We start from the raw sequence: 25,223 nt of genomic DNA, 5'->3' as shown, positions 1-25,223 counted from the left end.
TAACTAAGTTTGAAATTCTTATTGTAAATGTGTTTTTTTGCAAAGTTTTAGCTTTAAAGATTCTCCGCCAATCTAGAACACTTAGCTTTCAATTAAGTTTTTCACGCGTTACTTTTTGATGTTTGTAATCTCAAATGCTCTCAATCTGAAATATACTTATTGATAAGATAAAAGCTATGGTGAGAAACGGTGGTTTGTAGTGGTTATAGCGCAGTTCGATAGATGGAGGACTGCCAATCTGAAGTTTGAATTATTTTTCTATTACAATTTCCAAAAAATTGCTATGAAACTAAGTTTTGAGCAGTTTTAGTCGTATTGTCTAATCGTCCTTTTTTATAGTAAATGTCGCAATTGAACACAATGGTCAACAGCGCTCCTATCATAACATGTTTTAGGGGTCCTTAATCATGCAACTTAACGTAATACATGCGTTTTGAGACGCGTTTTACTATCATTTTAAGCTCCTAATATGCACATTTTTTTCGCTCATTAAGCATTCGGTATAACAAAAACAAGCAAGCCAAGGTCCAGAAATTTTTCTGTAGAAAGAGCAAAAGACAAGTGCAATACGCATAGATAGCTTAAGTGGCGAGACCTATGGCTGCTAAAAGAGGGGCATCGGTTGGAACCCGAGTTGGTGCGAAACAGAAACCTTTATTTCTTTTAACCTTCTTTAAGTGTAAATGATTTTCTTGTTATGGTTTTGGCGGGCCTGTTAGTTTCAAGATAAAACATAAACTGACGAGCGTTGGACAAATTGCTCTCGAGCGAAAAACGGGTCAATTTAATTCAGGTGCCGTAGACTAGAACAATTTTTATTATTGGTGGAAAAAATCCGACCAGTGAGGACTCCGAACTGCGGAGTCCTTGACAGAAAACTGAACCATCCGGTTACCGGAACATTGCGCTTTCTCATGCTACAATTGTTTTTAGTTCAGCAACAATCGGAGTGAAAGCAATTGAGATCAGTCAAAATGAAAAGAGAAGCGTGAAAAGTAACTTGAGAAGTCGGAAAAAGTTCGAGTACCAAAGCGGAAAAATGGTCAGACAAGAATTTTGCATTAAAAATAAATGCAGGTTTACAATTATTGCTTCAAATGTCGTTCGAGAACAATTAATAACCAGTAAGTTTGTTAATTTTCCGGGAAATCACTAAAAGTTTGAGTGATCCCGTTCTTCAGAATTTGATTTTTTTTTAAAAAAAATGCAATTCTTTGCACAGCATTAACTAAATCGATTAAAAATGTGACACCGTCACCGAGCATGTGGCTCGATTGTATTTGCAAAATTTATAAAAATTCTGATAGACGCAAACATTTGTTGGACCAAATCGTCTCGCTTCGAGTAACTTTCATCATCTCTTCAAGCAAATCTTCAAAGAAATTTCTTTTGAAATATTTTTTGCCTATTAACTGAAGCCAAGATATCTCTGCCTAAAAATTTATTGCCTTCAGACGCAAAATAGCATCAAATAATAAATCACAAAGAAAAAAGCTCTCAACTGAGCAAATATTGAACAGAAACAGTACGTCAGCAGCACCGTCAGTCTAATGTCTTTATAGTCTCGTAAAATAATTTACGAGCCACTGTGTTATTTTGAAATATGCAGCATTGAGGTACTGGTGATTTAGTCTTATTAAAAATAAGTCAGTCGTTATCAAATTGTGGCCTTTTTAAAATCCTGCTGCATGGAAAATAAACGTCGAAGTCCAAAAATTAATCGATGCAGACTTGAAAGCATTGAAGCAGAAATGGCCTCAAATTACACTAAATTCCAGGATATTATTATTTACAAAGGCGTCTTTTGTATCAACAACAGGGTGCACAGGATTGGCCCCTCCCTTCCCATCAAGGAGTGGAATTCCAATTACATCATTCAGTCTGGATATCAAGCTTTTTTCACAGTAAAAATTCAAGACCAATGCGTGTATCAAACATTTTAAACGAATCAGAGGAAAAATTAAGGTACACCATCGTAACATAACCTACAAACTAAAAGCTCTCAAATGACGCACGGGGCGTTAATCGTAGACTCTTTATACTAAGTTTGTAAATATTGTCTCACCCAACGAGCGGGGAGAACATGAATAATTTTCAAGAGTTCAATGAAGATTGAAACGAGAAGAATTCTGAAATTTGAGGAGAACAGGACTGATGTTATAGAGAGCGATTGAGAAGAATGAAGAATTCTTCAACAAGAAAACACTTGTTTGAACCTTTAATGAGCAAAAACTTTTGATTCCGAATCAAAGTTTGATAACAAAGATTTGTATTAATGTAAACTTCACAACCAATAAAGAATATCTAGTCACAATGAAACTTATTAAAAACTTTGAAAGTCTTGCAAAAAAATTTAAGCTAAGTAATGGTCATTCCCAATAGAGAGGGAAGCTGAACATACAAAAAACGACCAAAATATGAAAATTGACAGAACTTTGTGAGTAATTACGAAAAATTAGGAAACGGAATCATTTAGTAAAGAAAGAAGCAAGAATAGCGATGAACAAGAAAGATGTCTTTACATAAATACCCGAGTGCTAAAGATGTCTGTAAAAGATGCTCCGTTTAGCCTTGATTTTTAGACCAAGAAGGGAATTAGTATTACTACTATCAACAAGGAAAACTTCGCACATACTGTTCCTACCCGTCAAATAAACCATGTGCAAACTTGTAAAAAAAATCCTTGATGTTATCTTAGTTCGGTTTTTGAACAAAATCAAGCCATGGCTGCGTCAGCTTGCTAGTCGACCAGTAACTACACTATCGTGCATCTCATTTAGCTTCCATTCTTTTGAAGAATTTTCTACTGAAAACAACGGCTTCAAAGTATTCAGTCATCCATTTCTTCCGCCACCAGGATACACAAGTCATTCACTCATTTCCATTGTTGAGTATTATAGATTTTGGTAAGCAGTTTGAATTGACTTTTTCGTTCGGTTGAAATAGTTAAATAGTTGCAAATTTGTTCAATATATTTTGTTTGTCTTTAATTTGTCCCCAAATTCACGTAAGCAAGTAACAGATACGTTTTCAGTGAAACAAACAATAACTTTGAGGAGAAGGTTTTGAAAACAAATGTCAAATGTCGGACGAATTCCTCTCGACCAACTATTCTATTATAACGATTCCGTTATAGCCTTTTTTATCGGGTGCGGCCACCGGGTAGCCTGCAGGTTTCTAGGTGGTTTGCAGTGAGATTTAAAGTGAAAAAAAAAACAAGGAGGCTCGGTAATGTGCGTACGCACAATGTTCCGACCCCGCTCATCCACATTCTTGACATACGTATCGCTCATTAAGCCACTAATGGAATACGATACTTCCACGCTAGAGGGCCGATGAAACTTGTTGTTAAAAGGACTACCGGAAAAGACTAATAATAAAATAACAAAGATTAGTTACGACCATGTTTATATTAAAATCAAAACAAAATCAAACTGGAATCAGATTTAAAAATAAGCAAAACAAATTAACCTATAATTCTTTGGAAAAGATATGGGACCTGTCATCAATGCGACTGGGTAACAGGTAGACAAAAAATGACAAAAAAGCGCGAAGTTCAAAAAAACGTTCCTATTTTTGAAAACAACTAATTTCAAATGGATCAATATCTTTAGATACTAAGTGAAATAACAAAAATGTTCATTTAAACCTCCATAGGAAGCAATTTAGACCTGTCGTTATTCAGTGCACGTCACACAACTACAAAAAGAAGGACAAATACCAGCAAAATAAAAAAAAGTTCAATTTCAATTAAGATTTGCGCGAAAATGGCAGTCAAGCCGTTAAAACCATAAACTTGTTACTAAGAGCATTAAAAATGATCAGTTGCGCAATATTTCAATACCGATGGGACCTCCCATGAACGTTATAATTATATAAAAAAAACAAAAATCCTTTAAAATGTACAAATATATGAAAATCTCGTATGTAATTTTATGAAATCTCGTAGTAACAACAGTAACAAAGCCGAGAAATAAATGGTTGTAAATGAAACCGTTATAAATATTAAATAACAGCTCACTGGAAACAAGTTATGCCCTGTCTTTACAGAGTAAAAGCTACATATCGAACGAAAAAAGATTTAAAATAAAGGCGAAGATCAGAAATCCGAACATGTTTTTGATAAGAAATATTTTCAAAAGTCATAACCGACATACGATTCCAACATCCAAGAAAAAGAGATGGATTAGGGTGCAACACCTCAGGAAGCCAATTGGACCTCTTATTAATAAGACTAAGTCAGGAGACTAGAAAATAACAAATACAAGAAGCCAAAACTTCAAACAACACAGTGCTCAAGGCACTATAACTCTAAGATGTTATCTGCAAGAACTGTCAATTATCACTTGCTTCTCATGTGAGCATCAACAAGTTTTCCCTATAAAAAAGACTAATTAACTACAACAAAAAAAATACAAATTAACAGCATAAAAATATCGAAATTTTTTTATGAGACTAAATGGTCGAAGCCATAGTCAAAACACATAACGAACCGAGAACAAAATAGTTGAATCAACAAAAGTATTTAAGACTTCTTATTAGTGAGATTGAATTACATGAGGAGTAAAAAGAAAGCAAAAAGGTGACAGTTGAAATTTTTTTTAAAAGTTAATTTGAAAGTCAATAAAACAAATATCTATGAACTGAAATCTTTAAATAGACTCAGCTATACGTCCTGGGGAAGAAATGTAGAACTATCAGTATCAGATATATGTACAATAACAACATTCAGATGCGCCTTTTTAAACGCTCTGAATTTTCCAGCTTTGCTTTGATTGAATTGGAGCCGTCAACAATGTGATAATTTGACACGCAATCAAAATGAACTTCTAATGTGCGATTTGCTCAAATATCAAAATAAAAATTGATAGCTCATAGTATCAAAACAAAGAAACCATTAGTTGAATATAAAACCGTTACAGAGAAAAAGTTATAACTGAAAGGAAATGGGTTTCAGCCAGTTTTTACTGAGACTAAGCCAGAAGTTCAGAGAAAAAAGATAAAATAGAGGCGAAGTTCCGAAGTTCATCGACACTTTTTTAAATACATAACCTGTCATATACCTCTTCAAAAACCAAATTGCATTTTTGATTAGGGAGACTAAGTAATTGGACTACAAAAAGTATACAAAATGAAAACAAAACAAGGATTCCATAAAATTTTACGAGAACAATTGCTCAGCCAAAAAAAACATGAACTCACTCTGATAAAAATTCATTGCCTTCAGACGCAAAATAGCATCAAATAATAAATCACAAAGAAAAAAGCTCTAAACTGAGCAAAAATTGAACAGAAACAGTACGTCAGCAGCACCGTCAGTCCAATGTCTTTATAGTCTCGTAAAATAATTTACGAGCCACTGTGTTATTTTGAAATATGCAGCATTGAGGTACTGGTGATTTAGTCTTATTAAAAATAAGTCAGTCGATATCAGATTGTGGCCTTTTCAATATCCTACTGCATGGAAAATAAACGTCGCAGTCCAACATTTAATCGATGCAGACTTGAAAGCATTGAAGCAGAAATGGCCTCAAATTACACTATATTCCAGGATAAAATTATCTACAAAGGCGTCTTTTGTATCAACAATAGGGTGCACAGGATTGGCCCCTCCCTTCCCATCAATGAGTGGAAGTCCAATTACATCATTCAGTCTGGATATCAAGCTTTTTACGGTAAAAATTCACGACCAAAGCGTGTATCAAACATTTTAAACGAATCAGAGGAAAAATTAAGGTACACCATCGTAACATAACCTACAAACTAAAAGCTCTCAAATGACGCACGGGGCGTTAATCGTAGACTCTCTATACTAAGTAATGGTCATTCCCAATAGAGAGGGAAGCTGAACATACAAAAAACGACCAAAAACTGAAAATTGACAGAACTTTGTGAACAATTACGAAAAATTAGGAAACGGAATCATTTAGTAAGGAAAGAAGCAAGAATAGCGAGCAATATGAAAGATGTCTTTATATAAATACCCAAGTGCTAAAGATGCCTGTAAAAGATGCTCCGTTTAGCCTTGATTTTTAGACCAAGAAGGGAATTAGTATTACTACTATCAACAAGGAGTACTCTTCGCACATACTGTTCCTACACGTTAAATAAACAATGTGCAAACTTATAGATAAAAATCCTTGATGTTATCTCAGTTCGGTTTTTGAACAAAATCAAGCCATGGCTGCGTCAGCTTGCTAGTCGACCAGTAACTACACTATCGTGCATCTCATTTTGCTTCCATTCTTTTTGAAGAATTTTCTACTGAAAACAACGGCTTCAAATTATTCAGTCATCCATTTCTTCCGCTATCAGGATACACAAGTCATTCACTCATTTTCATTGTTGAGTATTATAGATTTTGGTAAGCAGTTTGAATTGACCTTTTCGTTCGGTTGAAATAGTTAAATAGTTGCAAATTTGTCCAATATATTTTGTTTGTCACGTAAGCAAGTAACAGTTACGTTTTCAGTGAAACAAACAATAACTTTGAGGAAAAGGTTTTGAAAACAAACGTCAAATGTAGGACGAATTCCTCTCGACCAACTATTCTATTATAACGATTCCGTTATAGCCTTTTTTATCGGGTGCGGCCACCGGGTAGCCTGCAGGTTTCTAGGTGGTTTGCAGTGAGATTTAAAGTGAAAAAAAAAACAAGGAGGCTCGGTAATGTGCGTACGCACAATGTTCCGACCCCACTCATCCACATTCTTGACATACGTATCGCTCATTAAGCCACTAATGCAATACGATACTTCCACGCTAGAGGGCCGATGAAACTTGTTGTTAAAAGGATTACCGGAAAAGACTAATAATAAAATAACAAAGATTAGTTACGACCATGTTTATATTAAAATCAAAACAAAATCAAACTGGAATCAGATTTAAAAAATAAGCAAAACAAATTAACCTATAATTCATTGGAAAAGATATGGGACCTGTCATCAATGCGACTGGGTAACAGGTAGACAAAAAATGACAAAAAAGCGCGAAGTTCAAAAAAACGTTCCTATTTTTGAAAACAACTAATTTCAAATGGATCAATATCTTTAGATGCTAAGTGAAATAACAAAAATGCTCATTTAAACCTCCATAGGAAGCAATTTAGACCTGTCGTTATTCAGTGCACGTCACACAACTACAAAAAGAAGGACAAATACCAGCAAAATAAAAAAAAGTTCAATTTCAATTAAGATTTGCGCGAAAATGGCAGTCAAGCCGTTAAAACCATAAACTTGTTACTAAGAGCATTAAAAATGATCAGTTGCGCAATATTTCAATACCGATGGCACCTCCCATGAACGTTATAAATATATATAAAAAAAACAAAAATCCTTTAAAATGTACAAATATATGAAAATCTCGTATGTAATTTTATGAAATCTCGTAGTAACAACAGTAACAAAGCCGAGAAATAAATGGTTGTAAATGAAACCGTTATAAATATTAAATAACAGCTCACTGGAAACAAGTTATGCCCTGTCTTTACAGAGTAAAAGCTACATATCGAACGAAAAAAAGATTTAAAATAAAGGCGAAGATCAGAAATCCGAACATGTTTTTGATAAGAAATATTTTCAAAAGCCATAACCGACATACGATTCCAACATCCAAGAAAAAGAGATGGATTAGGGTGCAACACCTCAGGAAGCCAATTGGGCCTCTTATTAATAAGACTAAGTCAGGAGACTAGAAAATAACAAATACAAGAAGCCAAAACTTCAAACAACACAGTGCTCAAGGCACTATAACTCTAAGATGTTATCTGCAAGAACTGTCAATTATCACTTGCTTCTCATGTGAGCATCAACAAGTTTTCCCTATAAAAAAGACTAATTAACTACAACAAAAAAAATACAAATTAACAGCATAAAAATATCGAAATTTTTTTATGAGACTAAATGGTCGAAGCCATAGTCAAAACACATAACGAACCGAGAACAAAATAGTTGAATCAACAAAAGTATTTAAGACTTCTTATTAGTGAGATTGAATTACATGAGGAGTAAAAAGAAAGCAAAAAGCAGACAGTTGAAATTTTTTTTAAAAGTTATTTTGAAAGTCAATAAAACAAATATCTATGAATTGAAATCTTTAAATAGACTCAGCTATACGTCCTGGGGAAGAAATGTAGAACTATCAGTATCAGATATATGTACAATAACAACATTCAGATGCGCCTTTTTAAACGCTCTGCATTTTCCAGCTTTGCTTTGAATTGGAGCCGTCAACAATGTGATAATTTGACACGCAATCAAAATGACCTTCTAATGTGCGATTTGCTCAAATATCAAAATAAAAATTGATAGCTCGTAGTATCAAAACCAAGAAACCATTAGTTGAATATAAAACCGTTACAGACAAAAAGTTATAACTGAAAGGAAATGGGTTTCAGCCAGTTTTTACTGAGACTAAGCCAGAAGTTCAGAGAAAAAAGATAAAATAGAGGCGAAGTTCCGAAGTTCATCGACACTTTTTTAAACACATAACCTGTCATATACCTCTTCAAAAACCAAATTGCATCTTTGATTAGGGAGACTAAGTAATTGGACTACAAAAAGTATAAAAAATGAAAACAAAACAAGGATTCCATAAAATTTTACGAGAACAATTGCTCAGCCAAAAAAAACATGAACTCACTCTGAAACCAAAAAATATGGTCGTTGAGCTCATTTTTTGTAAATAAACTGTCAATAATTGAGCCCTGATGTGAAATTTTTGTCAGTAATTTAAATATAAAACTATGTTGAAATATAATTTTTAAAAAAGCCGCGCCCCATAGAAATCTAAATTTTTTTAACCGTAAGGATCCATGTTGAGATCAATCAGCCATGATATTGTTGCAAAGCTAAATTTAGCGAAAAAATTTAACTGTTTAAGAGTTTAAATTTGCGGAAAACTTGTAATTGTAATTGCAGAGGACTCAAAGCCAACAGGTGTACAATTAGCACTCTTTTTGAACTTTCGAAGAATATTACCGCAATTTTAAGGTGTCTTCTTCCAGCAAAATTTAAGTAAAGGGGCTAAAAAAGCATATTTGGTGCCATTTTTGATATTAGTCAAAATTTTCAAAAACTTAGCATAAATTCCAGCCAAAAAACTCGGACCGAACAATTCAGCAATCCTTCTTTATCTTCAGATCAATAACACTACCGTTAACAATTTTAACATTTTTAGCAAAACATAATTCAGCTACTAAACTGAAAGCTTATAAGCTTAATACCAATAGAAGCTAGCAATAACTCTAATGAACTTTGGTAACCTAATTCTCAATGACTTAATGACCGGGATTTATCGGTTTATCCCGTCTCTTTTTTGTTCTTGATCTTTTGACTTTGACTGTATTCGCCACATTCCGTAATTGAATGCGCGAAAGAATTTAAAATCCATTCAGTTGTAACACTGAGTGAAGTATTTAAGAAGTCTAACTAGAAAATCGTGACACAAGTGAAACAGAAAACGCGATCAAAAGGTAGAGCAAAAATAAAAAAGGAGAGCGCCTAAATAATAGCCGTTGAGAGACTGACGGCGGCTATTAATAAAAAATATATAATCATATTTTAGATCCGAGGTGGCCAAAAATGTGAAGAAATTGGAACCCTAATAGTCTCAATAGTTTGACGAGAAAAAATCTGAAAATCTCTTTTCGATTGTTTTTCAACAACTTTCTAAGGATGGTTTTGCATAAATTACAAAAAATATCGATCGGTCAAAAATCGCAAAAAGTAGGACTTGCATAAGATTTCATCCAATTGCATGAACAAATTATCAAAAGCAAATATGATCTTAACAAAAATCTTGACGAAACAAAAAACAAGTCCTGGAACGAATCGAAGAATTTTTTTTGACTTGACAAAAAATGCAGACCAAGAATGGACTATGAGTTGAAAACCATTTAGAAAAAAATCCGTTAAAAGACGAAAAAAAACAGTAAAATCAAGTCAAATTGCCGCATGTGAACAAAAAACCACTATCGAGAAAGTGAATTTTTGTTCAAACACCGTTTTCTCACTCTACTACAAAAAATCACGCCGCAAAACCACTCGCTTTTCGGCTCCACATCCTGTTTCGGCGTGACCAAAATCATCACTTCACTGACTTCAAAAATCATAAAAATGTGTGAACATATCTTTAAAAAGACAGCGCCCGAATACAATTCAGATTCTTCGAATGTTAAAATACCAACAGAAGGCAAATAAGAGCCCCAGCTAGCGCTTTGCGTCTATTAATAATTTTGATCATTAATATTTAAAATTATCCTGTTTTCCATTCGAGAGTTTTGATCAATTTTGATTTAGTGTAGAAAAAATAATGAAGATCCAAAAGGTTTAACGCAAACGGAAGATAAAAAGATTATTGAGATCGTAGAAACCAACAACGAAACGTTAGACAGTTTGCTAGAAAAACTCATGTAAGATCAAAATGTATCTACAAAAACTTCTGAAAAATCAAGCAGAAACTAAAAATCGACCAGTGATTATTTGAAACAATTAATCTAAACTGTATGGCTCCGATTAGCTCTTGAGGAGTGAGAACCTGAATGATTGATAACTGTGATAACCTGAAACAGCCGGGGGCTTTAGAGTTTAGCCTCGCCTCATTAAGCTGGGGGTAAAATTTATAACCGACCATGAATTCGACTGAATTTGATTAATTAAACAACAATTTTCGGCGCACTAATGATTTTCGTTCTTTTCACTATTGGTTCTAAACCGCCGCCAATTCGTAAGGGCAATTGATCTCATCGGTTTGAAGTTCTAAATAAATGCAATTTATATCCCACAAATTTAAAGAACTAAGCGTCAAATAAGTTAGCTGAAAAGTCAAATCACTCAGATGAAAGGTTGCTTGGAAAGAGCAAAAAGAGCAAAATAACTACAAGAAACATAATTCGAGAGCAGTTAAAAAACAGGTCTAGTAAAACTGCTATAAAATTTGTCAGATCGATTACAGAAATTAAAATTTAAAAATCCCCCCTAATATGTCATATTTGCCATGATTGCGGGGGGAGGGAGGAGGCTATAGGTGATCTGTGCACTAAGCTAGGGGCGTATAATTGGAAAGACTCAAATAATCATTAGCTGTAACGCCTAAGCTCAAACTAAAATTCAAACCAGTTCAAATAAAAATTTCAGATTTGTTGTTTTGCCCCCACCCCACTTAGAGGGCATGTAACTTTTAAGCACCACCCCCCCCCCCATCCCCCGGGTGCACATGCTATATTTTACATAGTAACATCCTATATAATCGCACGTAAATTTTAATAGGGGTGCATAAAAACACTAAGGGGTGGGGGAGGGAGAATAGATCCCTAATTTCGGATGCGGAAGTTTATGAATTGCCTGAGAACCGTGGCTAGTATTTAATTTTAATTATTTATTTTGGCAGTGAAAAAACAATCTAACGGTCAAAGTTCTGCTCTACGGACAACATTGAGTATAATTTGAGCCTCCCACAGAAAATTCTCTTCATATTGGCCTGAATGTGCTTCAAAATGGAAAAATGATTAAAAAAAGGGGTCATCGAATCAAATTTCAATACCCGAAAAGAGATCTAGGTTTAGTTTAATTCATTTCAATAATGCTCGAAATGTCATCAGAAAAAGCGATGGGTCAACAATAAATAATTCTGAGAAAAAAACTTCTAAAAAAATAAATTAAGCTAAAACTAAAGCTCTTGTTCATCAGACCACGCAACATAATTCATAAGTACCCGGCTATTATTGAGCAATTTTTAAAGCATATTTAGTATGGAAGGTTTTTCTTTCCCTGCGCAATAATATTACTATCTATACTTGATATTTTCATACCGCCAAATTTAGATACAACTTAAATGATTCTGTCAAAATTTTATTCTCTACAACTCCAAATCACAAAAGTTTTCAAAGAAGGGGGGCAAGGAAAGAAAGTGAAGTTTACATATTAAGTTGAAAGTACAAATTGAAATAGAAGTTGAAATCTACCTTTAGAGGCACAAGAAGACAAACCTTTCTTCCAAAAAGGTGGGAAAAGAGATTTGGGCTTAACACTGGAACTAGAAGAGGATGAGGATTGAATGGAACTGTGGCATAAATTAAAGCCATGAGTGGTAGTGGTCTGGTGGTGATTATTGTAACTTGTGAAACTCGTCTCAAAATTATTGGAAGACGAAGTTAATGAGGTAGTAGTCACATTATTAATGGAAGTATTATAACTATTCGGGGAGGTTTTCCCCACATTATTTTCAGCCGATAACAGACTTCCTTCGTGGCTATCTGTTGTCGTTAAACTACTCGATGGTCCAGATTCTTCCTGGCTTTGGGGACTTAGCATTTTGTTATTTGATATTCCCCAAAAGTTGGTTTCAGTATTGCTGTTTTTCAGATTTCCTCTCACATTTGGAGGTTTTATATAGATGGGGTTGTGAAAGTCTATTGAATCGTAGCAATTCTCGTTGGCCGAATTATTCCCAGAAGACTTGACTGATTTGCTTCGTTTCAGAGAATTATTAATGGATACAACTTCATTCGAAATATGAACGTGCTTATTTCTTGACCGGCTTCTCGATCTGCCATAAATTGATGACCTTTCCCTCCGATCCGACACTTCCCTAGCTCGATGTCTGGAATGTGACCTTTCGAATTGACCTCCAAATTCATTGTAGACACCAGTTCTGTTAACCTCCATCAAATCGTTCTGTGTTGCCAGAGATCTGGACAAAGAGCTCTGGTTTGAGTTTTCAATAGAACGTAAGTAGTCGCCACTTCGACTTGTAGGCACTATGTGAATTTTATCGAGAGATTTCGCCGAGAGGGCTCCGCAGTGGGAGCATTCTAAATAGCCCATATATTCAGTTGATGGGTCATAGCATCCACCAGCGTCAATTCTATTTGCAGTAAAATTAGGACCAGCTTTTTGCAAAGCTGTTTCGTAGCTCGTCACTGACACTAGATCTTTCAACGACTTCGCTTCTAACTGAATGCCACTTTTCATTTGCTTCAGGGCAGGAGGCGCTTTGGTAACTTGATTGACTACAAATATGGTCTTGTTGACGCTCTCCGAATCGGTCGAACAACTATTAGTTACTCTTCCAGAGATGGTCGACACAGCGCTCTGAGAAGCATCGGTTATGAGGGCGCCTTTCGGCCTTGAGCCAATCGTTGACGATTTGGAGTCGGAATTTTGCCTCGATGATATTTGTACTTTATCGTTTGCTCCAAACGGACTGGAAGCATTTTTGTTGTGAGCACTTCTCGACTTATGAGACTTCAAACTAGATGAGCGGAACCTTCGTTGCATTTGATGTTGCGTCAGTGGAGGAGGGTTCTTATCGCTACTGGGACAATTCGACTCGAAGTCTCCATTTTGGTGGGTTTTTTGAGAGCACAATTTTTCCACATCTGATGTGGCTGGGGCTAATACGTCTTCACTTGTTGAGGTAGTTTGGGTACTCAATGAGCAGAACGGATTCGAATCCACCTGGTCGAATTCAGTCTGCGTTGAGATTTCCACCATTTTGAGCAAAATTTGTTCAATAATACCAAAAAATAATCTGATGCTTTGACTCAAAATTGTTTTCAAAAATTAGTTAATAACTGGTCGATTAGAAATGGCCCAGTCTGTCGAACAGCCTTCAAATTGCAGTCCATAGTAGTTGAATTTGCAGAATATACATTTTTTGGATTTAATTAATAAACTTTTGATTTAATTAATAAGTTCGTTCTCAATAGTCTGAGCGCAGTTAACAATACGCAAGGTGGGGAACGCGTGGAAGCGATTGTGGCCGTTATCAATGATTGTATTTATGGTAAATTGGTAACTTGGGAAATGAAAAATTGGTGAAAATGGTTGAAAATGTGGGGTTCACATTGGTTCTCTGTCTTTCCTCAATCCGAGGAAGAGACCAACTTGGTCAAGGAAGTCTACGGGGCTGGGGCGCAGTTGATAATAGACAAGTTAAAGGTGTTTGTGTAGTATTTTGTATTTCAGTTTGTTTTCTGGCAATTTAATTGGCCATATACGGGAATAAAATCAAACAGCGGGCAACAACTTAACAAGTAGGCAAGGAGAGAGAGAGAGAGAGAGAGAGAGAGAGAGAGAGAGAATTTAGCAGTGGGGTAAGTGTAAGAATAGAAGTGGTTAACATTTGAGGCAAGAGCGGGTACAAGGTAAGGGCACCACCGGTAACAGAGAGAAGAAAGGCCAGGGTAGATCGTCGGCGGGCGAAGTATGTTCCCAGTGGCGTAAGTCTGACGGGGGAGGGGTGAGCATATTCATGGTAGATAGATATAAGGTGACTTGACTTTTAGGAACGAGTTATTGATTTATGAGTTTGTGATTTGAGTATTATTATCAGAATTGATCACCCGATATTCACAGCTGTTAGCCGAAAAATCTCGAACGTGCACAAAGGTTACGCAAAAGACGCATCTCTCAGCAATGAAAAATTTCTCCATCTTTTGATAGATTTTTAACCTTGATTGAAACAAGTATGAATGAAAGTTCAAAACGATAAACAGCTAATTTAAACTCTGGTAGTCACTTGAACCGCTACCTAATTTAAATTAAGCTGACACACTTTTTCGGCTAAAATTTACGTATTTAAGGGGTGCCGGAGATGTGATATAGGGGGAGGGGGTTGAAGCCGATAGCTGGGAAAGGAGCAGTTAGGAATACAAATAGGAGGCTACTTTGAATACCCTTTCCCTCCTTCAACTGGAAAGGGGAAAATGGGAGCGGAGAAATAGATACTTATTTGATCAGGCAGGCCGACACAAACCTTTGCTATACTAAGATTGGATTCACACATATTAACAAAAATAGTGAAGCATTAACTACCACTGCTCTAAAGACTACTTAGCCGAAAAACTTAGAGTGCCAAAAGCTTATGGTCCCACCTGATATGGTATGTTATGAAAACCTCTCGAAAGGACTAAAAATCAAGTTACTTTGTAATGGTTTTCGTTTTTTTGTTTTCTACGGTCCCTACACATGACATTATTTGGACAAAGTTCGATGTTTATGCTACTAAATCTTCTATTTGATACATTTCATGAGCTCTGATTCCATCTAGAATTTGCATCCGCGACATGGAATAAGTCCTTTTTTCTCGACACTTATCATTTATCGGACACTTGTGTATTAGAACATGAGACTTGTCTCAATTCAAGTTTAAAAACTACCCGATCACTTTTTTCCTGTCAATGGATGGACCTAATTCAAAATAGAACAAAATTCCTCCGATTTCTGCCAAATAGACTTCGAGAACGTTTGGACGAAATGCGATCAGGAACTGTAACACTTGTTCATGCAAGTTCAGCCCCTAGCTGAAGGACATAGATAGAAGACACAAGTAAATATGAATTGAAGGAGAGAACAGACTAAATAGGCCAACAACAGCCACTGGCCAGCGGGGGAAGGGGCACTGGCTACGACACGAAGGCAGAGGAGCTAAGTTGGGAATTAGAAGTTAATGAATTTTATTAGAAACAGGCCCGGGGAAAGTTAGCCAGCTCGAGAAATAGGATTATTATGACATGAAACGCACAAGTTAGAAACAATTGCTTGACATTACAACGCAATATACCATCTTGTTGACTTAAGCCATATTCGTACCTTAAAAACATCCCACACTATATCGTCTAAGTCAACAGTCAATGTTCAAAATAAACAACAAAATAAATACCCATAAACAATACACAGCAAATAACACCACGACTTGCTTGGAATTGAAATGCTGACCAGGTTGAAAATTACGACTTCAGTGATACGAACAATAAAATTTAACACTCTAATTGCCTCCGGTCAAAGTAGGGAAAAAGCAGGCAGCTTACAAAAAATGCAGCTCAAATTTCATTATATAGACACATTTAGCCAGCCTACCAACCTCCAAGAAAAATTAGATTGAATTGAAACTAACACTGATTTACACACTGATTCAATTTAGCCAATTCGAAAAGCAAAAAAAAGCCTCGAAGGATGTCTGCTCTAAATTATCAAAGCTAATAAACACTACCCATAAAAGAGCGAAAAATTATTAGGTTCATAAACCAACGTGAACCGGTGCATAAAACTAGCCGAACGACCTACATTTTGTGCACCGCCGCGACAAAATACAACACGAGTCTTGACGTCAAACACGTGAGTTTACTCAAAATCACACGCAAATGGAATAAAATGGGGCCATGGAGCTCTGATAAGAGAAGCACTCAATTTGGGTACTACATGACGTTGTTGACGTTCTCTTTTGAGAAAAGTTAAATGTTTTTCGTTTGTGCACGGAATATTATGCACCCACTCAGCTGAAGGACGGGGGCAAAAACGAATAGATGAGTGGATTAGGCATTGTTAAAGCAGGCAGGGGGCGAAGCCGAGCCCGGCACTAATTAACGAGGCATTAAAACACTTCTCTTAACTCACTCAGACAGACCACCTATCGAAATAAACAAAATGGAGCAGCTTCTCAATCAATAATTTGTCTCAGTAATGTTTCAAGAACCAACTTGAAAGCAAACTGTTCAGACCATGAACTTTAATCAAAATTAGAAACTCAAATACAAAGCACTGCTGAAGAAATTAGGCATTGAAAAATTTAAACCGGTAGCTAAGGCTTTCTCTTAGACCAGTAAAACATAGTTTCACTATCCTTGTAAACTAAGACCAACTAAGAAGTGCTTTTGTGAAAAGACCAAACAAACTTGAAAATTTTTTGCTGAACTTCTTGGTGGTTTCTCTCGCCTCGAACATACTATTCTGCGTTCCAAACATGGACTCTATATTATAGACAATTTGATTCAACGGAAAAAGTATCATAGCATTATTATTCGTTCGGAACAAAATGAACAAAAGTTTTGATACAGAAAACATGTCAGTTGTTCAGTTAGAAAAATGCCAAAAATTCGATTCCATACCTTTTCCTCGATCATTCACGTACCATCGAAAAATATTTTTGCTTTTGAATTTAATCGTATAACTAGAAACTTTTCCAATAAACGAAACAAATTTAAAAACAGCCGGCAAATTGCCAGAAAATAGCAGCCGTTGACCCGCTTGACGCACATTGGAATTGGAACAGAAAAAGAGAAAAATCGGAGATAGAAGATGACAGAATTTTTGTCGAATTTTTTAAAAATTGGTGTGCAACTTCAGCATGTTCGGTTAGATTGTAAAATTACACTTATTTCGACTTCTAAACTGAATGCTATTAAGCGTAATACTAATGCCAGCTACCAATCGCTTCAATGAACTCTAATAACCTAATGCGCTATGACTTAATGACCGGGCTTCATATGCTTATTCTGTTCCTTTTGATATTTTGGTTTTTTGCTCTTGACTTTGAACGTATTTACTACAGTGCGTAATTTAATGCGTGAAAGAATTTAAAATCCATTCAGTTGCCACAGTGAGTGAAGTAAGTCAGAAGTCAAACGCGACAATCGTGACTTATGTAAAACGAAAAACGTGATCAAAAGGTAAAGCGAATTTTAAAAAAATAATAACCCTTTGAGAGGCTGACGGCGGCTATTAAAAATATTAAATTATTGAAATACATTGCCAAAAGTCGAAATTACATTTACAAAAAACTGTACACACTAAAAAGGTTTTTTGCCTTATTGAAAATCACAATGAGACCTGTAATTGACGTGAGTAAATGCAAAGGCGCAATGATAAAACAAGAAGAACCCCCAAAATTATGAGAATACACAGATAAAAACAATAAATAAAAACAAAAAAAAACTATCAACTCGAAACTAGGCTTGTTTATATCTAGTTAGAAATCCGATGTGACCTGCCATTATTCAGACTAAGTGGTAAGACAGCAAAGCGAACAGCAAAGTCAAACCTAAAAACAGCACCTAAAAACCCAAAATCTCAACAGCTCAGAAGATCTAGTCTCACAAGATGATAAAACAGACCGCGAAACGTCTCGCCTTTTAAAATTTAGAGCTAAGATGTAATATTTTGATTAAGAATCTGATTAAGAACTTATTGCTGCCCCTACTAGCTGCTCTCCAATAACCTTCATTCAGAGTGACACACTCAGTTGAACGTTTCTTCTTGAATTAAAGTAGAGAAAAATCAGTTCGCCTCAATTCATCCAAGAAAAAATCATAGCCAGCAGATTGCCGGAAAAAAGCCGCCGTTGACGCGCTAGATGCACATCGGGATTGAAACAAAAAAGATAAAAATTGACAAAATTTTTCCCCGAAGTTTCAAACATTGTTCTATTTCAGTGTTCAGCTTGTTAGATTCTAAACCTACACTTAATTCAGCTTCTGAACTGAAAACTATTAAGCTTAATACTGATGTCAGCTAGCAATCTCTAATTAACTTTGATAACATAATGCACTATGCCTTAAAGACCGGGCTTTATCGGGTTTTCCCGTCTCTTCTTATTTTGCTCTTTTGACATTGACCTATTCGCTACATTGCGTAATTCAATGTGTGAAAGTATTTAGAATCCATTCAGTTGAAACAGTGAGTGAGAAAAGACACCAGTCAAACGTGAAAATCGTGACTTATGTAAAACGAAATACGTGAGATCAAAAGGAAAAGCGAAAAAAACATAGCAAGACAAGTCTTGACGTACAATTCAAAAAAACTTCATTGACTAATTAAAAAAGACCTAGAACGAACTATGAGTGAATTGGGAAAACCATTTCCAAAAACAAAATCAGAAAACCTGAAAATCAATGTCAAAGTGCCGCATGTGAACAAAAAAACCACTAGCGAGAAAGAGAAACTTGGTTCAAACAAAAATCTAGGCCTTGAATGAAATAGGAATAGATTGAGAAAACCATTTAGAGAAAAATCCAATCCAAAAATCGAAAAAACAGTAAAAATCGAAGTGAAATTCCAGCAAAAGAACAAAAAATCACTAGCGAGAAAGAAAAATTTTGTTCAAACAAAAAACTAGGCCTTGAATGAAATAGGAGTGGATTGAGAAAACAATTTAGCAATAAATCAATCCATAAAATCGAAAAAAAAACAGTAAAAATCAGAGAAATAGCCGCACGTGAACAAAAAACCACTGCAGAGAAAGCGAATTTTTGTTCAAACACCGTTCACCGTTTTCTCACTTTACTTTAAAATTAAAGCGAAAATTTAACGCCGCAAAACCACTCGCTTTTTCGCTCCACTTCTTGTTAAGGCCTGGCCAAAATCACTACTCCAATTTGACTTCAAAAATTATGAAAATGTGTAACAGATCTTGAAAAAAAGTCAGCGCCCCAATACAATTCAAATTCTTTGAATTGTAAAAAATGAGAGCGCTTAAAAATATCCGTTGAGAGGCTGACAGCGGCCATTAATAACTTAAACGAAACAAAAGCCTGCTCTTATTTTTGATGACTTCATGAGCCACATTGTTGGTACAGATTTAATGAGTCGAGTACATTTTATATGAGAAAAAATCTGATCCGGAAAGCACAGTCACTTAATTATTTGCTACTGTTAGCGTGTGAACTGACCGCTGCTTATGCAAATTTGTTTCGCTGTTTGTTTCAGACAAATTTTCTTTGCGACTGATTGCTCCTGTTGAACTTTAACGTTCTGAAAAGGTGTCTTATATGGCAAAATAATTGAAAGCATGTGGTTTTACATCTGTTAAACATATCAAATTGAGGGTTCTAATTTTTTCGTTTTCATTTTAAAGAAACTTTTAATCAAAGTTGTTCCTGAAAAATTGCTTCAATTTGAGCTTTGACAAAAGCTTTCACAAAACTTCAATTTGAGCTTCACGTCAAGAGAACTTTTTCCCTCAGATCAAAAGTTTTTGTCTCAAGTTACTGGGAAACTTGAGACGTATGCTGGAACATTCTGCACTACGCGCAGTTTCGCACCAGCAGTTTCATTAGATAAATGAAAATATATAAACAGCAAAAATTTAAAATTACGTCCACATAGAAAGACTCGATATCACTTCAAACAAAGTTGACCAAAATTTGAGCTGACTGGGCAGCAAAAAGACCCCAAGCAAGAATAAAAACAATTGACACATAGGACAAAAATGTATATTTATAATAAATAATACGAATATAAATTAATAATCTTGGCTGATAATCACTACAGACCGTCTCTTTAAATTGGCTTCTAACTGTTCGAGCAATTTTCGCGGATAAGTAGGCCAAATCCCTCTTCCTTTATTAATTCATGGGAGAGCAGCATTGCAAAACGGTCTTAATATGCAAAAAATATAAAATAAGGAAATAGAAAATAATGCTTTTACTCAATATGTAAGGCTCTTCCGAGCTATATACAATTATGGCAATTTGATATTAATACCTGCTGACGTTCTGTAATGATCTAAAGCCTCTCATTACAATGAAAACAAAAGCAAATTCTATTTTCTCAATGCGTGTACATACAATGTACCAAAATTGCCTCCAAGGCTATTTTCGGACAAAGGTATTTAGTTTACAACCGCGTTGCTTCCAAGAAATTCCAACTACTAATCGGTCCAACTAAGCCATCAAATATGAAAAAGCGTAGGTCAAACAAATATTTCAGGTTTGCACGGGCAATCAAGTCCTCTAAGACGTTTGAAGGGAAGAATTGATTAACTTCAGACAACAGTAAGGTAAGATGTTTTTACAACAAAAGCAGCTCAGAGTAATAAGTTATTACAGGCGTGAAATATTTCAGTAGGCGCTGAACAAATCATTAAAAGGTAAGTTCAAAGCCCTTGAGCCTGGCACATTTCCAAATAGCTTTTAGCCTTTCATTTCACACATTCCCACCACCTTCGTCACAAATTCCCCCTCTCTCTTCCTTTCAACTCCAACAGTCCTCTTCACCCTCCTATCTCTACTCTTAACTGGGAGGCTTAATCTATGCACTAGGGTCAGATATGCATTCAGTGCCTCCTTTCCCTCCGCCGGAGATAACAAAGCAGTATTGGGATAAGGGAAATTCTGCAGATAAAACAAAGAAAGAAGGAAAAAGGAAAAGAGTTAATCGGGAAGATGTACAACAAGTGAAAATAATTCAGTACGACCAAACTCTTACCGGTGAACTCTTTTCAACCAACTTTTTTTTAAAGAAAACAATGATTTTTTAAATTGAAACGTCCCATCTTTAAGCTGCATAATGCACTTTGTTCGATAAAGACTTCGACAAAAATTCGAAAAATCCAGATAAATTTCACGAGCTACAATTTCTTTATTATAGAAGGATCCAAAAAAACTCTAAAACGGTTCAACAAAGAAGGACAATCGACGATAAGGTGATTAATTTTGTCGGACTAAAGCTGCCAAAAAGCTAAATATTTTTGGAAACTCGACATGAATGCGAGGGTAGACCTCTTAGTCATGTTTTCAAGCCAAATTCATATCAGAAGAGAAGCTTTCAAAAGACGTCTTCTATGAAGCATTTATTTAACAAATAGGTAAAACAAGACGACTCGTATAAGTTCCAACACCCACCCAAAATTCCGATACAGTGATTGTTCTCTATGAATAGTTACGTGACTCAGCTTGAAGTCACTGAGAACTTCTGGCGTTTATCGAGAACCGCGAAACGAAACGGTTCGAGATATTAGGTCAGAATTTTGGAGTGAGTTCTGCAGTCACTTAACCATGCTTAAAACAAAAAAGGCACACGTTTTAAAATGACGAAAGTCAACTTCTGGCTAAGTAGAAACTTCTGGCACTGCAGACATTCGGCATTTTAAGATGTGGAAGTGAGGGTTTTTAACATGGGCTATCATAAATATCCGCTAATAGTTATCAGACAAGAAAATGCTGCAAAAAGATTGAGCACATCAATAAATCCCCGGTGATTTGAGTTATCACATTGTTTCGACATAGCTCATTTCGAAACTCTCAGATCAAAACAAGTTTGAACTGGTTTGAAATGAAAAAGCTCATTTCATTAAGATAAATTCTTGGAAGGAAAAACGAGATAAATTCAGGATTTTGTTAAGACAACTAGTAAATATAAATTTTATAAATTTTATTAAAAAAAATATAAATTTACCAATTCACTCTAAAATTCAGGGAAAATATCTTTCAACACACCTTGAAAATTGCGAAGAAAACATTTTCATTAGTTACATGCCAAAACGGCTGATAGCGAACTTTATTGCTTTTCTTTGTTTTCGTGAGTAGCAAAAACAATTGTAGGGCAAGAAAAACAAACTACTTTCTTTTAAAACAATTCTATGTTTTAATCTCCCCACTTATTTTCAATTATTTATCACATTTACTGAACTCTTGATTTTTATCTAACGTTCAAATGGTCAAAACTTTATGCGAAACAAACAAAAAATGCAACAGAGTGCTGAACAAAACCAAAAAAAATTGAGGAATTTTTCTGTGATTCCACCATCAAAAAGTTCCATTCTTTATTCTTTATTCAAATTACACCTGACTAGTACATGATTTTAGTACATGAGTTATTTTAAGAGCGCAATAGTTCACGGACGAATAAAGAAGAGCTTCGGAAAATTCCAACTTCACGGAATACAGAAATAAAAAATACTCTGACCGTCACTAGAAAAAAAAAGAATTCAAAGGAAGAAAATGGTAATACGAAAACATCTCGTTTAAGTCTTCCTCAACAAAATCAGAAACAATTTTGGTAGCTCTTCAGATCAGCCTTCTTAATCAATTAGAGCTGATGCTGAAGTAAAACAGGCTGGAAAAAAGTAGAAATTATAAAAGGATTTCAAAAAGTACGTAGATTGGTTTTTGTAACAATACAGTTGCAATGTGTTGAACTTTCATCCGAAAGTACTTCGTCTTGAACTTCACTTCCGAGTCTAAGTGACTTATAAAAAAATAACCATCACACGTTTTTTTTCAATTGAGAGAAACAAAAAACTAGCAATAAGTGCTAATTTGAGGTTTTGGAGGTGTGAACAGAGCCAGAATAAGAAATTAACCAGACAAGTGCATAAAAAGAGTTCAAATTTTTATTAAATCTAACAGCGGGGTAGACAAAACACAAAAAAAAATTAAAAGTAATTTTTTCAGAACCAGGAGAGAGGATTTGCTTAGTTGTAAAAAATTGCATAGGTAGAGTCAACGTTCTGTAAGAGCACCAAAAGTCAGTTTTAACTCACCGAGTTTTACCAAAACTATTAAACAATACATACTTCCAACTTGACTTTCAAGTGTCTTCCATGCGCAAAAAAAACAGAAACCTGCAAGATGGACTCAAGAAATAAACATACCCGGCAGATTGCCCCAGTATAGCCACCATTACTTCCATAACCCCTGTTGGGGTTCAATGAACAGTACGAAACTGAACTAATAATGATATAAAAAATAATTTCTGAAGTGCGAGCCAATTCGATTCGACTTCAGTAGTTAGATATGCACCTGTTTTTTAATTAGAAGATACAGTGTTTGGCATCAATACCACTAAAATTTATACCTGGTAACTAAGACTAAATAGATCAGAGTGCAAATATCGGTCAAGAATGAAACAAGTCTGGAGAAACAAGCCAATGAAACAAACCTATATATAGCAAAGAATGAAACAAGCATAGAGTCAAAATAAAATGTTGAACAAGCTGCGAAACAAGGTAAAGCGAAACTGACAAAACATTCAAAAAGTTTCATTGAATAAAAAAAGTCAAGATCCTGCAAGTGAAAAAAAAACACTATCGAGAAAACTAGTTTTTGTTCAAATACATTTTCGTACTTTAACTTAACATTCATGTGAAGAAACTTCCCGCCGCAAAACGACTAGCTTTTCCGCTCCAATACTCACTTCGAAGGGACCAAAATCACAACTCAAATTTGACCTCAAAAATCATGAAAATGTTTGCTAATGAATTTCAAAGAAAAAGATCCGCAACAATAGTCGGCTGAGAAAATGAGTGCTGCTATTATCAATAACCAAAACACAGATTAAAAATTGAGATATTTAACAAAATAAAATTAAAATGCAGCAGATTTCTTTTAATATTCAATAAATTGAAGTATGCCATTGGAAGGAGAGATATAGATGGAGGTTCAGAAGACAGTTACAGTTCGGGGTTAGGTGGCGTTGGTTACGGGTATGTGGGAATTCAGGCACAACAGACATTGTGTGAAAAGAAATTTCAAGTCTTCAGAAAATACCTCATTAAAAGAACCCACAGAAAACCAATACACATCTTCGAGTATTAAAAATTTAATTTTATGCAGCCAGATCAAACACTTAACGCAAAAAAATAACCTAAGGCTCTGAAAAGTTTTAAAAGAGAAACGAAAACCGTTAAAAAGCATCCATAACATTATAAAGGCAAAAACAACTCTTAAATTAAAATGGTAAGGCTAATATTTCATTTAAAAAAATCAAGCAAAATCATTTCCGTTACACCTATTAAGTGAGCAAAAAAAGCAAATAATGTTTACAACAAACAACCTCATACGAGGCTTACGAGTCACAAAATATAACAAAAATTTCACGCCATAATGCTCCTGTTCGCAAAATTGACTCAATAAATTTTCAACCGAACTCTTTAGCGGTGGCAGGCACTTCTATGTTTTGCAGAAAACTTTTATATCTGGCTGAAAACATCTTTAGAATTGCATAAATTCATAAATTTTCCAGACGTGAATTCAGCAGTTAGCCTTTGAGCATGTTTCAAAAAATGGCCTCTCAAAACAATCCAAAATAGTCTTGGTCAAAATTTAATAGAAATTGGGCACAGTTCAATTAATTTTTCAACCAGGTAACGCACAAAAACCACCTATAAATTAAAGAGCTATGTAGACTAAATTTGTCCTTCGATATCAATTTTTAATCATAGTGCCACGGGCTGCTCAAAAAAAATTCAATGTCTAGCTATTGTATGCAGAAATTAATAAACACAATACGGTAATGGTAAAAAGTGGACAAACAAATGACAATTAAAAAATGTTGCGGCCGAAGAGGGTAAATGAAACGGACTAAAATGAGACGGGCGATAAGGTGGCTTGTTGAAAAAATGGAGAGGAGAGGGAAGGAGGGGGCAAGCTTTGAGCGTCATTTAGACAGTGCTATTGTTACGACCCAAGGTAAATAACTTCATTATGCGCCCAGGGATGTCTCCGCACAACAGACTGGAGCTATCTACACACCAAATCTACACAACAAATAAAAACTTCAGCCCACTACGAGATGTAGATTTTGAAAACAGAGGGAGAGAAAGAGACAGAAATAGAGAATAATGCTCATAATAAAGAGGGCTTGTTGAAAACAAGATTGAAATTCTTTCAATCTCGCCGAGCAGGAGGAGAAATGGAGCAAAACGAGCGAGGAAATGCTGAAAAA

General features: G+C 35.2%; 1 protein-coding gene across 3 annotated transcripts in view; it reads right to left on the bottom strand.

The window, feature by feature from the left end:
• The window catches only part of LOC142344391 (MAGUK p55 subfamily member 2-like), an 87,809-nt gene that overhangs the window by 26,671 nt on the left and 35,915 nt on the right, over positions 1 to 25,223 (bottom strand). Inside the window, exon 1 of one of the 3 annotated variants that reach the window (XM_075395997.1) lies at positions 11,963 to 14,431. The exons of 1 other annotated variant lie outside the window; for it this stretch is intronic. In XM_075395997.1, the coding sequence (XP_075252112.1) occupies positions 11,963 to 13,493 (1,531 nt within the window). In that variant the 5' untranslated portion in view covers positions 13,494 to 14,431. Of the gene's footprint in view, positions 1 to 11,962; positions 14,432 to 25,223 lie in introns of those variants that run through there. One more of the 3 variants, XM_075395998.1, reaches the window with a different exon arrangement.

Source organism: Convolutriloba macropyga, chromosome 8 (genome assembly GCF_964194025.1).
Source record: "Convolutriloba macropyga chromosome 8, txConMacr16.3, whole genome shotgun sequence".
NCBI classification, from domain to species: domain Eukaryota; kingdom Metazoa; phylum Xenacoelomorpha; order Acoela; family Convolutidae; genus Convolutriloba; species Convolutriloba macropyga.
This window is presented reverse-complemented; position numbering and strand designations above follow the sequence as displayed.